This window comes from Phyllobates terribilis, unplaced genomic scaffold (assembly GCF_046119375.1).
Source record: "Phyllobates terribilis strain yellow unplaced genomic scaffold, ASM4611937v1 Scaffold_14__1_contigs__length_39327217, whole genome shotgun sequence".
In the NCBI taxonomy this organism is placed as follows: Eukaryota; Metazoa; Chordata; class Amphibia; order Anura; family Dendrobatidae; genus Phyllobates; species Phyllobates terribilis.
The window spans coordinates 16,590,580-16,604,262 of NW_027362774.1; the positions used below are offsets into that span (position 1 = coordinate 16,590,580).

General features: G+C 45.8%; 1 protein-coding gene across 1 annotated transcript in view; it reads right to left on the bottom strand.

The window, feature by feature from the left end:
* Positions 1 to 13,683, bottom strand: part of ZC3H18 (zinc finger CCCH-type containing 18) — an 80,607-nt gene that overhangs the window by 47,301 nt on the left and 19,623 nt on the right. The window contains exons 4-8 of the mRNA XM_073659712.1: positions 11,257 to 11,399; positions 10,962 to 11,054; positions 8,556 to 8,713; positions 5,329 to 5,361; positions 3,870 to 3,984 (exon numbers count right to left, since the gene is read on the bottom strand). Coding sequence (XP_073515813.1) covers positions 3,870 to 3,984; positions 5,329 to 5,361; positions 8,556 to 8,713; positions 10,962 to 11,054; positions 11,257 to 11,399 — 542 coding nt within the window. The remainder of the gene's footprint in view (positions 1 to 3,869; positions 3,985 to 5,328; positions 5,362 to 8,555; positions 8,714 to 10,961; positions 11,055 to 11,256; positions 11,400 to 13,683) is intronic.

Below are 13,683 nucleotides of genomic sequence, written 5' to 3' on the forward strand. Positions count from 1 at the left end.
ACTCAGGATCAGTAATGTAATGTATGTACACAGTGACTGCACCAGCAGAATAGTGAGTGCAGCTCTGGAGTATAATACAGGATGTAACTCAGGATCAGTAATGTATGTACACAGTGACTGCACCAGCAGAATAGTGAGTGCAGCTCTGTAGTATAATACAGGATGTAACTCAGGATCAGTAATGTAATGTATGTACACAGTGACTGCACCAGCAGAATAGTGAGCGCAGCTCTGGAGTATAATACAGGATGTAACTCAGGATCAGTAATGTAATGTATGTACACAGTGACTGCACCAGTAGAATAGTGAGTGCAGCTCTGGAGTATAATACAGGATGTAACTCAGGATCAGTAATGTATGTACACAGTGACTGCACCAGCAGAATAGTGAGTGCAGCTCTGGAGTATAATACAGGATGTAACTCAGGATCAGTAATGTAATGTATGTACACAGTGACTGCACCAGCAGAATAGTGAGTGCAGCTCTAGAGTATAATACAGGATGTAACTCAGGATCAGTAATGTAATGTATGTACACAGTGACTGCACCAGCAGAATAGTGAGTGCAGCTCTGGAGTATAATACAGGAGGTAACTCAGGATCAGTAATGTAATGTATGTACATAGTGACTGCACCAGCAGAATAGTGAGTGCAGCTCTAGAGTATAATACAGGATGTAACTCAGGATCAGTAATGTAATGTATGTACACAGTGACTGCACCAGCAGAATAGTGAGTGCAGCTCTGGAGTATAATACAGGAGGTAACTCAGGATCAGTAATGTATGTACACAGTGACTGCACCAGCAGAATAGTGAGTGCAGCTCTGGAGTATAATACAGGATGTAACTCAGGATCAGTAATGTAATGTATGTACACAGTGAAGGCACCAGCAGAATAGTGAGTGCAGCTCTGGAGTATAATACAGGATGTAACTCAGGATCAGTAATGTAATGTATGTACACAGGGACTGCACCAGCAGAATAGTGAGTGCAGCTCTGGAGTATAATGCAGGATGTAACTCAGGATCAGTAATGTAATGTATGTACACAGTGACTGCACCACCAGAATAGTGAGTGCAGCTCTAGAGTATAATACAGGATGTAACTCAGGATCAGTAATGTAATGTATGTACACAGTGACTGCACCAGCAGAATAGTGAGTGCAGCTCTGGAGTATAATACAGGAGGTAACTCAGGATCAGTAATGTATGTACACAGTGACTGCACCAGCAGAATAGTGAGTGCAGCTCTGGAGTATAATACAGGATGTAACTCAGGATCAGTAATGTAATGTATGTACACAGTGAAGGCACCAGCAGAATAGTGAGTGCAGCTCTGGAGTATAATACAGGATGTAACTCAGGATCAGTAATGTAATGTATGTACACAGGGACTGCACCAGCAGAATAGTGAGTGCAGCTCTGGAGTATAATGCAGGATGTAACTCAGGATCAGTAATGTAATGTATGTACACAGTGACTGCACCACCAGAATAGTGAGTGCAGCTCTGGAGTATAATACAGGATGTAACTCAGGATCAGTAATGTAATGTATGTACACAGTGAAGGCACCAGCAGAATAGTGAGTGCAGCTCTGGAGTATAATACAGGATGTAACTCAGGATCAGTAATGTAATGTATGTACACAGGGACTGCACCAGCAGAATAGTGAGTGCAGCTCTGGAGTATAATGCAGGATGTAACTCAGGATCAGTAATGTAATGTATGTACACAGTGACTGCACCACCAGAATAGTGAGTGCAGCTCTAGAGTATAATACAGGATGTAACTCAGGATCAGTAATGTAATGTATGTACACAGTGACTGCACCAGCAGAATAGTGAGTGCAGCTCTGGAGTATAATACAGGAGGTAACTCAGGATCAGTAATGTATGTACACAGTGACTGCACCAGCAGAATAGTGAGTGCAGCTCTGGAGTATAATACAGGATGTAACTCAGGATCAGTAATGTAATGTATGTACACAGTGAAGGCACCAGCAGAATAGTGAGTGCAGCTCTGGAGTATAATACAGGATGTAACTCAGGATCAGTAATGTAATGTATGTACACAGGGACTGCACCAGCAGAATAGTGAGTGCAGCTCTGGAGTATAATGCAGGATGTAACTCAGGATCAGTAATGTAATGTATGTACACAGTGACTGCACCACCAGAATAGTGAGTGCAGCTCTGGAGTATAATACAGGATGTAACTCAGGATCAGTAATGTATGTACACAGTGACTGCACCAGCAGAATAGTGAGTGCAGCTCTGGAGTATAATACAGGATGTAACTCAGGATCAGTAATGTATGTACACAGTGACTGCACCAGCAGAATAGTGAGTGCAGCTCTGGAGTATAATACAGGATGTAACTCAGGATCAGTAATGTAATGTATGTACACAGTGAAGGCACCAGCAGAATAGTGAGTGCAGCTCTGGAGTATAATACAGGATGTAACTCAGGATCAGTAATGTAATGTATGTACACAGGGACTGCACCAGCAGAATAGTGAGTGCAGCTCTGGAGTATAATGCAGGATGTAACTCAGGATCAGTAATGTAATGTATGTACACAGTGACTGCACCACCAGAATAGTGAGTGCAGCTCTAGAGTATAATACAGGATGTAACTCAGGATCAGTAATGTAATGTATGTACACAGTGACTGCACCAGCAGAATAGTGAGTGCAGCTCTGGAGTATAATACAGGAGGTAACTCAGGATCAGTAATGTATGTACACAGTGACTGCACCAGCAGAATAGTGAGTGCAGCTCTGGAGTATAATACAGGATGTAACTCAGGATCAGTAATGTAATGTATGTACACAGTGAAGGCACCAGCAGAATAGTGAGTGCAGCTCTGGAGTATAATACAGGATGTAACTCAGGATCAGTAATGTAATGTATGTACACAGGGACTGCACCAGCAGAATAGTGAGTGCAGCTCTGGAGTATAATGCAGGATGTAACTCAGGATCAGTAATGTAATGTATGTACACAGTGACTGCACCACCAGAATAGTGAGTGCAGCTCTGGAGTATAATACAGGATGTAACTCAGGATCAGTAATGTATGTACACAGTGACTGCACCAGCAGAATAGTGAGTGCAGCTCTGGGGTATAATACAGGATGTAACTCAGGATCAGTAATGTAATGTATGTACACAGTGACTGCACCAGCAGAATAGTGAGTGCAGCTCTGGAGTATAATACAGGATGTAACTCAGGATCAGTAATGTAATGTATGTACACAGTGACTGCACCAGCAGAATAGTGAGTGCAGCTCTGGGGTATAATACAGGATGTAACTTAGGATCAGTAATGTAATGTATGTACACAGTGACTGCACCAGCAGAATAGTGAGTGCAGCTCTGGAGTATAATACAGGATGTAACTCAGGATCAGTAATGTAATGTATGTACACAGTGACTGCACCAGCAGAATAGTGAGTGCAGCTCTGGAGTATAATACAGGATGTAACTCAGGATCAGTAATGTAATGTATGTACACAGTGACTGCACCAGCAGAATAGTGAGTGCAGCTCTGGGGTATAATACAGGATATAACTCAGGATCAGTAATGTAATGCATGTACACAGTGACTGCACCAGCAGAATAGTGAGTGAAGCTCTGGAGTAGAATACAGGATGTAACTCAAGATTAATAATGTAATACTGTGTATGTATTTCTGCTATATACATGTATGTGGGTAAATATGGGCAGAAACATAAAAGGTGGAGTAACTGTACAGACGACAGTAGAAATCCCCATATACAGTATCTTGCACACATGTAACGGGCCCGTTGCGGTGAGATGAGACTGTAGTGAATGCTGAGGGTTGTTGTCCGGCCACCTTGCAGTTACGTACTCTGTAGCGGTACGGCTCCGTCTCGGTGTACTGTACTCGGAAGTTCTCGTACTGCCCGCCGCGCCAGTATCTCTCCATGTCCAGGTCATAGTAGGGATCAGCAAAGGGATCGGGGCTGAAACAGAAACAACACACAGAGCAGTTACGGTAATGTCCCCCGATGTGTCCCAGGAGGACGATCAGCCGCCGGCCGGCGCCTCGTGTCCGCAGCACAACATAAAACTGCACAATGGTCACGAGGTGTAAATACAGTCTGAGCGTTTCCTCCACGTGTCCTGTGGAAAGTTACCGTCCTCGGCTATTTACAAACGCCTCGTGGCCCATAAAAAATAATACGACTTCTACAAGATGATGCAAAAAAATAGACATAATCATAAAAGGATTTATACGGTGCGCCGTGCTGACATACCGCTATAAAGATACAGCGCGTGGAGGCCGTATACCACAGTGGAACTTTACTCGCATCCTGTATAGTTAATCCAAGTGGTTAGCGCTCGGTGAACATTGTACGTCAGGTCTGGGGAGTGCAAACCGAGCGCAGGATCACCCCTGTGTGAACTGCGCCTTACAGACGCCATATGGATGCCCAGTCTGCAGTCACACGAGGATTATCCCCCTTTATTGTAGCGCGTGGATCATTACTCTGATGCCCGTGACCACCTAAATGTTTTCTGAGGGTTTGACCAGCTGGAAGTGATCCCTGACCGCAGCAGCCGCAGGCAGTATAGCACAGCCGGCGCCCACCCAACGTGCATCATGGTTAACCAGCGAGCTAAAAAGACGATCCTGAAGTGATCTAGATCCTTCCTACGTACACGTGACGCTCTGCTGTTTGGCGAGCCCCCCTGGAGCCGTAAGCTCATGAGCTCACTAGACATCTGAGCCTTCTTAGGGAGCACTTATTTTTTCTTTTAACATTTCTCCTTGCTGCAGATCGTTAGGGGTCCGGATCCTGAGAACACACTGACGAGATGTGTGCGGACTTCCAAGTCTACATTAAATTTTCTGGAGCAAAAACTACTTGAAATGCGGCAAAAGTTTTAAGCAACTATTTTGAAACTTTTTAAGTTTAAGGAAAACTTTTTAAGTTTACTTTTTAAGTTTAAACTTTTTAAGTTTAAGGAAACTTTGAGAAGTGAGAGAAACTCGGCTGTCAGAGGCGAGGCCAAGGACGCCAAATTTTATCAAACTTTACACCAAAGAAGTGCGTAAGTTACGAGAGATGCACCAGACGCAGAACATCGCAAGTATCTTACTCCAGTAAGACGCCAGTCTTCAGGAAGTGGGGTCTTTAAATCTGAGCACCGCTCTCAGCTGAAATGTAATTTTGGAAGCAACTGGTGGGGGGAGTCTCTGTATCCGGACCCCCACAATCTGTAAAGCAGATTAAAGATGGTCGACCCCCTCGATATCGGCTTAAAGTATAAAGCTGCCCATGGTACTGACAGCACCCACTTACCCTTGTGTCACTGTTTCCCGAAATTCTACTTCTCTGGAAAGGAAAAAAAAAAAAAAACGAAGATTAAAATATACAAATATATTCTAATAATTTATATCTGTATATATGTGCACCACAGGAGCAAGCTGCAGCTTTTTTTGGTTGGGGTAGAAGAGTCGTCGCTCCTGGTTACCGAGCCCCATCACCTTATGGATTATTGGAGGATAATGCGGCAATGTAAATAAAATTATTATTATTATGGAGCATGAATTACCAGGGAAACCACTAAATACACATATAGTGAATACAGACACGGCCCCACAGGTGCCGGAGATTGTCCGTAGTCACCGAACGCTACCTGCCCTTTCTAAAGAAAACCAAAAAGTCAGGCGACGACCCGTAAATGAAAGTGTGACATAAAGAATTTTTGAAGTGCAAATAAAGAGGGAAAAAAAGGCCATTTTCATCACTGTTACCGTTCAGGTTTCACATGGAATAAATCAGGATTTATTACTTAGTTTGAGTAGGTTTTCTATTTTAAAGTAATTTAAGGTTGGCATGGCAGCTCAGCCGCTGGCAACCTGCCCCGCAACTCCCCCTCAGCTGTCGGCACCCTGCCCCGCACCCCCCCCTCAGCCGGCACCCCTTAGCACCCTGCCCCGCACCCCCCCCCCCTCAGCCGGCACCCCTTAGCATCCTGCCCCGCGCCCCCTCAGCCGTCGGCACCCTGCCCCGCGCCCCCTCCTCAGCCGTCGGCACCCCGCCCCGCGCCCCCTCCTCCTCAGCCGTCGGCACCCCGCCCCGCGCCCCCTCCTCCTCAGCCGTCGGCACCCCGCCCCGCGCCCCCCCCCCCCTCAGCTGTCGGCACCCTGCCCCGCGCCCCCTCCTCAGCCGTCGGCACCCTGCCCCGAACCCCCTCCTCAGCCGTCGGCACCCTGCCCCGCGCCCCCTCCTCAGCCGTCGGCACCCTGCCCCGCACCCCTCCTCAGCCATCGGCACCCTGCCCCGCGCCGCCCCCCCCCTCAGCAGTCGGCACCCTGCCCCGCGCCGCCCCCCCCCTCAGCCGTCGGCACCCTGCCCCGCGCCTCCCCGCTCCTCAGCCGTCGGCACCCTGCCCCGCGCCTCCCCCCCTCCTCAGCCGTCGGCACCCTGCCCCGCGCCTCCCCCCCTCCTCAGCCGTCGGCACCCTGCCCCGCGCCTCCCCCCTCCTCAGCCGTCGGCACCCCGCCCCGCGCCCCCTCCTCAGCCGCCGGCACACTGCCCCGAACCCCCTCCTCAGCCGTCGGCACCCTGCCCCGCGCCCCCTCCTCAGCCGTCGGCACCCTGCCCCGCGCCCCCTCCTCAGCCGTCGGCACCCTGCCCCGCGCCCCCTCCTCAGCCGTCGGCACCCTGCCCCGCACCCCTCCTCAGCCGTCGGCACCCTGCCCCGCGCCCCCTCCTCAGCCGTCGGCACCGTTGCTTTGCAGTGCTGGGGTAATAGTAAAAAAAAAAAATATGCATATTTTACACTGTATGGCTTTTTTTTACAGACTTTTTTAGTATTTTTATATATATTTTTTTTAATCTGACTGAAGTTTTATTTTTTATTCCTCTTTTATTACATCTCCGCACACGTCTCTATAACCGGCTGCTGTCACAGCTTGTGCGGCCTAACAGGGGAAAACCTGCGTCCCAATCACAGGGGTAAGTCCCTTTTGGTCAAGTCATAGTCGCTCTTGTCTGCAGCGATCAAAGGGTCAAATAATCGGGATCACAGGGTGGGTGCTCCGATCCCAAATATTAAAGAAGGGGCTGAATGAGCTACGAACACAAACCCCCACGCCACGCTTGTTCCACAGCGCTGTAAAAACACATTGCTGCAGAATAAGGCCCAGTGACCCCCAATGGGGCAGATTTAATAAATCCTAGTCCTTGGCGAAGTTATCACCCGTTCACATAACTTCCTATATCCCTCGGGAAAAGACAGAGCCAAAATAAAAGGTAAATACAAAGTCCGGCCGGGGACTATATGGCTTCGGAGACTGGCCCGAGGCAGGTTACTGGTGGCCTCTCCCCGATCCATTGATATCTCTCCGCATGCGTCCATAGGGAGAGACCCGTCAGTCCAGGGGAGTGGGGTGGTATTTCTGAAACTCGGCAGCATTTCTGAGCTAAACATACGCAGTACCAAGAACACAACCAGTATCTGATTCCCACTGCCTGTGGTTCAGGCCACCACACGAATCGCATGGCCGGATCCCTTTAATTGGAGGAAGTTCCCATCTGGTTCTCTCCACTCCGCCTTCTGCTCATGTGAAATTCCACTCTTGATTACAGTTCAATTCTGGATACAAGTTCCAGATGATAAAACTTTATTACGGGATTATAAATTGCCAGATTTTGACAGTGTAAAAAAAAAAAATAAAAAAAAAATCTACTACTTTTATTTTCATTGCTTTGATTCTATTCTAGGATTCATTGGCATCTGAAATATCCAAGGACAACAGGAAAAAACAAAAGAGGATTTATAAAGCAGAATAAATGATTAGACAACAAAAAGTTGTAGTGAGAGTCTGCAGCTCATAAGGTGGGCATAAGCAGCCAGTTACACGGCACATACGGTGGGCATAAGCAGCCAGTTACGCAGCACATACGGTGGGCATACGCAGCCAGTTACACGGCACATACGGTGGGCATACGCAGCCAGTTGCGCGGCACATACGGTGGGCATACGCAGCCAGTTAGGCGGCACATACGGTGGGCATACGCAGCCAGTTAGGCGGCACATACGGTGGGCATACGCAGCCAGTTAGGCGGCACATACGGTGGGCATACGCAGCCAGTTAGGCGGCACATACGGTGGGTATACGCAGCCAGTTAAGCGGCACATACGGTGGGCATACGCAGCACATACGGTGGGCATACGCAGCCAGTTACACGGCACATACGGTGGGCATACGCAGCCAGTTAGGCGGCACATACGGTGGGCATACGCAGCCAGTTAGGCGGCACATACGGTGGGCATACGCAGCCAGTTAGGCGGCACATACGGTGGGCATACGCAGCCAGTTAGGCGGCACATACGGTGGGCATACGCAGCCAGTTAGGCGGCACATACGGTGGGCATACGCAGCCAGTTACGCGGCACATACGGTGGGCATACGCAGCCAGTTACGCGGCACATACGGTGGGCATACGCAGCCAGTTACGCAGCACATACGGTGGGCATACGCAGCCAGTTACGCGGCACATACGGTGGGCATACGCACCCAGTTTCACGAACTTCTCTAGTGATCCGATAATTCCAGTCCCGTAAATAGTCGTTCTCCTTATCAAACTCCCTCTCGTCTTCCCCGATGGTGACGGTGAGACGCTTCTCCTCAAAGTCGGGCTCCTGCTCTTTTCTCATCGTGGCTTTTTTCAGCACCTGAAATACGGATAAATATAAAAATATTTATATTTTAAAAATATATATATATCTTAATTATATATACATAATATAAATAATAATATATAATATATATATATATATAATAAATATAATAATAATAAAATATATATATATATTTTTTTTTATTTATTCAACCATCATCTGCCTCTAACAGCCGCGGGTGGGGCAGAGCGCCCGCGCCGTGGGCTGCCATGACAGCCAGGGGTCTGCTGATGACCCCCGAGTCGGTCATTACAATACTTCTATGAAAGCTAGTGTTTAGCTGGTGTTCATACGAGATTGTTATGTTCTCTGTACATGAAGCCCTGCTATGTACAGCACAGTCAATCAAATGATTGCAGTTTCAAGTCCCCTAAGGGAACTATTAAATCCAGTAAGAAGTGAAAAAAAAGTTTTTAAAAGTATGGTAAAAAAAAAAAAAAAAAAAAAAAAAAAAAGTTAAAATCACCCCCTTTTGCCCTGTTAAATTTTTTTTTTTTTTAAAATCACATTTTATATTGCTGTGTTTGTAAAAGTTCGACTTATCAAAATATAAAATAAATTAATTCGATCAGTAAAAGGCGGAACAAGTGAAGGGGTTAACCAGTCTCTGCTCTCAAGCACAGTTTTTTTGTCTTTTTTTTACATTTTATTGTTACGGCTCATCACTTAGGTTACCGGCCACCTCTGCAGTCTAGCATGGTGGCTGAGAATGCACAGTGCTTACAAGCTCTTTTCTATATCTTTTATGATCTCTGCTCTGAAGCTCGCCGGATCACAAAACTCAACCAGCGTCAGTGCAGTCCTCCATGAACCGTCCATCAAGCAGGAGCAAGAATGGAGCCTTGTGCCCCGACATTGAAGAGACTGCCCCTTTAAGAGGTTTTGCGAAAGTTCCTTTATTTTTACACTATAGGAGAACTGCTGCAACATAGCAATGGCTGCAACAAAGCAAAAGGCTGCAACAAAGCAAAAGGCTGCAACAAAGCAAAAGGCTGCAACAAAGCAAAAGGCTGCAACAAAGCAAAGGCTGCAACAAAGCAAAGGCTGCAACAAAGCAAAGGCTGCAACAAAGCAAAGGCTGCAACAAAGCAAAGGCTGCAACAAAGCAAAGGCTGCAACAAAGCAAAGGCTGCAACAAAGCAAAGGCTGCAACAAAGCAAAGGCTGCAACAAAGCAAAGGCTGCAACAAAGCAAAGGCTGCAACAAAGCAAAGGCTGCAACAAAGCAAAAGGCTGCAACAAAGCAAAAGGCTGCAACAAAGCAAAGGCTGCAACAAAGCAAAGGCTGCAACAAAGCAAAGGCTGCAACAAAGCAAAAGGCTGCAACAAAGCAAAGGCTGCAACAAAGCAAAAGGCTGCAACAAAGCAAAGGCTGCAACAAAGCAAAGGCTGCAACAAAGCAAAGGCTGCAACAAAGCAAAGGCTGCAACAAAGCAAAGGCTGCAACAAAGCAAAGGCTGCAACAAAGCAAAGGCTGCAACAAAGCAAAGGCTGCAACAAAGCAAAAGGCTGCAACAAAGCAAAAGGCTGCAACAAAGCAAAGGCTGCAACAAAGCAAAGGCTGCAACAAAGCAAAAGGCTGCAACAAAGCAAAAGGCTGCAACAAAGCAAAGGCTGCAACAAAGCAAAGGCTGCAACAAAGCAAAGGCTGCAACAAAGCAAAGGCTGCAACAAAGCAAAGGCTGCAACAAAGCAAAGGCTGCAACAAAGCAAAGGCTGCAACAAAGCAAAGGCTGCAACAAAGCAAAGGCTGCAACAAAGCAAAGGCTGCAACAAAGCAAAGGCTGCAACAAAGCAAAGGCTGCAACAAAGCAAAGGCTGCAACAAAGCAAAGGCTGCAACAAAGCAAAGGCTGCAACAAAGCAAAGGCTGCAACAAAGCAAAGGCTGCAACAAAGCAAAGGCTGCAACAAAGCAAAGGCTGCAACAAAGCAAAGGCTGCAACAAAGCAAAAGGCTGCAACAAAGCAAAAGGCTGCAACAAAGCAAAGGCTGCAACAAAGCAAAGGCTGCAACAAAGCAAAGGCTGCAACAAAGCAAAGGCTGCAACAAAGCAAAGGCTGCAACAAAGCAAAGGCTGCAACAAAGCAAAGGCTGCAACAAAGCAAAGGCTGCAACAAAGCAAAAGGCTGCAACAAAGCAAAAGGCTGCAACAAAGCAAAAGGCTGCAACAAAGCAAAGGCTGCAACAATGGATTCAAAGTCTGCAGTTATCTACATCGGCTCCAAAACACCTGCTGCGTTACCTCTTTAGCGTGCCGGAGGCCTCTTTCCCAGGCACTCTCCGTCGGGGGGTCCTGGACTGGGGGGAGTAGTAATTCCTCAGCGGCTGGAGCCCCCTGTAGAAGAGAAATGTACATTTAGAAAAGTAAAAGACAAAAACACAATTCTGCCCCAAAGTAAAGTCTCCACGGAAATTTGTAGGGGGTGAATATGATCCCGGAGGGTGAACTGCGGCTCCAAAAACGGCCCGGGTTTGTCCGAAAGAAAGGAGCCCCACAATGAGCAGGTACGAGGACCACAGGGGGTCCGGAGACTTACCCAGGGGTTCGGAGCCAGCGGCGCCCCTCCGGCAGAGGTGCCGTTCGGGGAGAAGGGGTCGGGTTTGGTGATCAGCGAGTAATTCCCCTTATCGTTCATCCCGGGGTGTAAGAAGCGGCAGCTCATCCCCCACGTGCAGTTCCCTACAAAAGACAGTACTGGTTATAGGGAGGGAATACAACATGCAGTAAAAAGTGCTGGATTACAGGATCAGCAAATATTCTGGATTATCAGAAACTAATTGAAATTTCCTATAACTCCGGAACTGAAAACGAGTGCTGGATTATCAGATTTTCCGGAGTACAGGATGCCAGATTAAAGGGCACTGGCTGGATTACTGCGATGGATGCGGCTGAAGCAGAGATCCATCGCGTCTCATACTCCGATCACAACCAAAGCTGCAGGTTTCCCCTTGTAGGTCACTTCCAAAGAAGGTTTTAGCTGCAGCTCTGGATGTGACTAGTGAACACAATACTTCTGTATCTGTAGCCAAATAACTATTTGGTAGGTTTTCTCTACAATAAACATTATATATATATATATATATATATTCTTGTATTTTATCATATTATAATAACCCCTTCATGACCTCGCCATTTTTCCGTTTTCGTTTTTCCCTCCCCTTCTTCCCAGAGCCATAACTTTTTTATTTATTTTTTTTTCATCAATATGGCCGTATGAGGGCTTGTTTTTAGCGGGACGAGTTGTGCTTTTGAATGGCGCCATTTATTTTACCATGTATCGTACTGGAAAACGGGAAAATAAAATCCAAGCGCAGTGAAAATGCAAAAAAAAAAAAAAAAAAAAAAGGGTCAATTCCACAGTTTTTTTTTTTTTAACACTACGATCACTGAATGCTAAATCTGACCTGGCAATATGATTCTCCGGGTCACTACGAGTTCGCAGATACCAAACATGTACAGGTTCATTTTTATTTAAGTGGTGAGACAAAATTCCAAAGTGCGTAAGAAATAAATGTAGCTTATGGCGCCATTTTCCGAGACCCGTAGCGTCTCCATTTTTCGGGATCTGGGGCTGGGTGAGGGCTTATTTTTTGCGCGCTGAGCTGACGTTTTTATTGATACCATTTAGGGGTAGATCCGATGCTTTGATCGCCCGTTATTGCATTTTATTGCAATGTTGCGGTGACAAATAACGTAATTTTTTTCTCGTTACGCCGTTTACCGATCAGATTAATTCTTTTATATTTTGATAGATCGGGCGACTGTGAAAGCGGCAAATGTGTGTATTTATTTTTCTTTTAATGGTTTTATTTTCAATGACGCAAAAGGGGGGGGTGACGTGAATGTGTTTTTTTTTTGTTTTTTTTTTTAAATTTCCACAATTTTTACTTGCTTGAATAGTTCTCTTAGGGGACTTGAACCTGCGATCGTCTTATCGCTTGTGCTACACAAAGCAGTGCTGTAGCCACAGGCCAGCATTCACAGGACATTCACAATGACAGGCACAGGGGTCTTCTGTAGACCCCCAGCTGTCATTACAACCATCACGTGACAGGAGCGCTGATAGGCGAGAGTGGTGACACGCTTATGGCCAGCGTGTGTTAAATCCCGCTGTCAGTGATAATATTTTATATTATTTTTCCCAATAACTGAACCACTAGGGGGCAGCGCTCCTTGTATAAACAATAATAATAATAATTTAATCCTAATATTTTATATTATTCTTCCCAATAACTGAACCACTAGGGGGCAGCGCTCCTTGTATAAACAATAATAATAATAATTTAATCCTAATATTTTATATTATTCTTCCCAATAACTGAACTACTAGGGGGCAGCGCTGCTTGTATAAATATTATTATTATTATTTATACAAGCAGTGCTGCCCCCTAGTAGTTCAGTTATTGGGAAGAATAATATAAAATAATAATAATAATAATAATTATTATTATACAAGCAGCGCTGCCCCCTAGTGGTTGTTATTGGGAAGAATATAAAATAATAATAATAATAATAATATTTAGACAAGGAGCGCTGCTCCCTAGTAGTTTGGTTATTGGAAAGAATGATATAAAATATTATTATTATTATTAATAATAATAAAAATAATAATAATAATATTTTATATTATTCTTCCCAATAACTGAACCATAGGGGGCAGCGCTGCTTGTATAAATAACATTTTTAGCTGGAGGGTAATATTGTGTTTCAGCCGGGCAGCAATAAATGAAGAAGATGGAAAAGAAGATGAGGAATAAACCCAGAGTTTCCTGGAGCCGTGGACCCAGTGGGATACGACAGGACGGAGCCCATGTTCTTTACAAGGACTGAGAATAGTTTATGGACAACTAATAAAATCTGTGCATGAAAGGTGCGACCCAAAAATGTAAAAAAACACAAACTTTTTATTTCAAGTCTTAACCCCAAAAAACTTGATCGAAGTTTGAAAGGAGAGATAAACAGA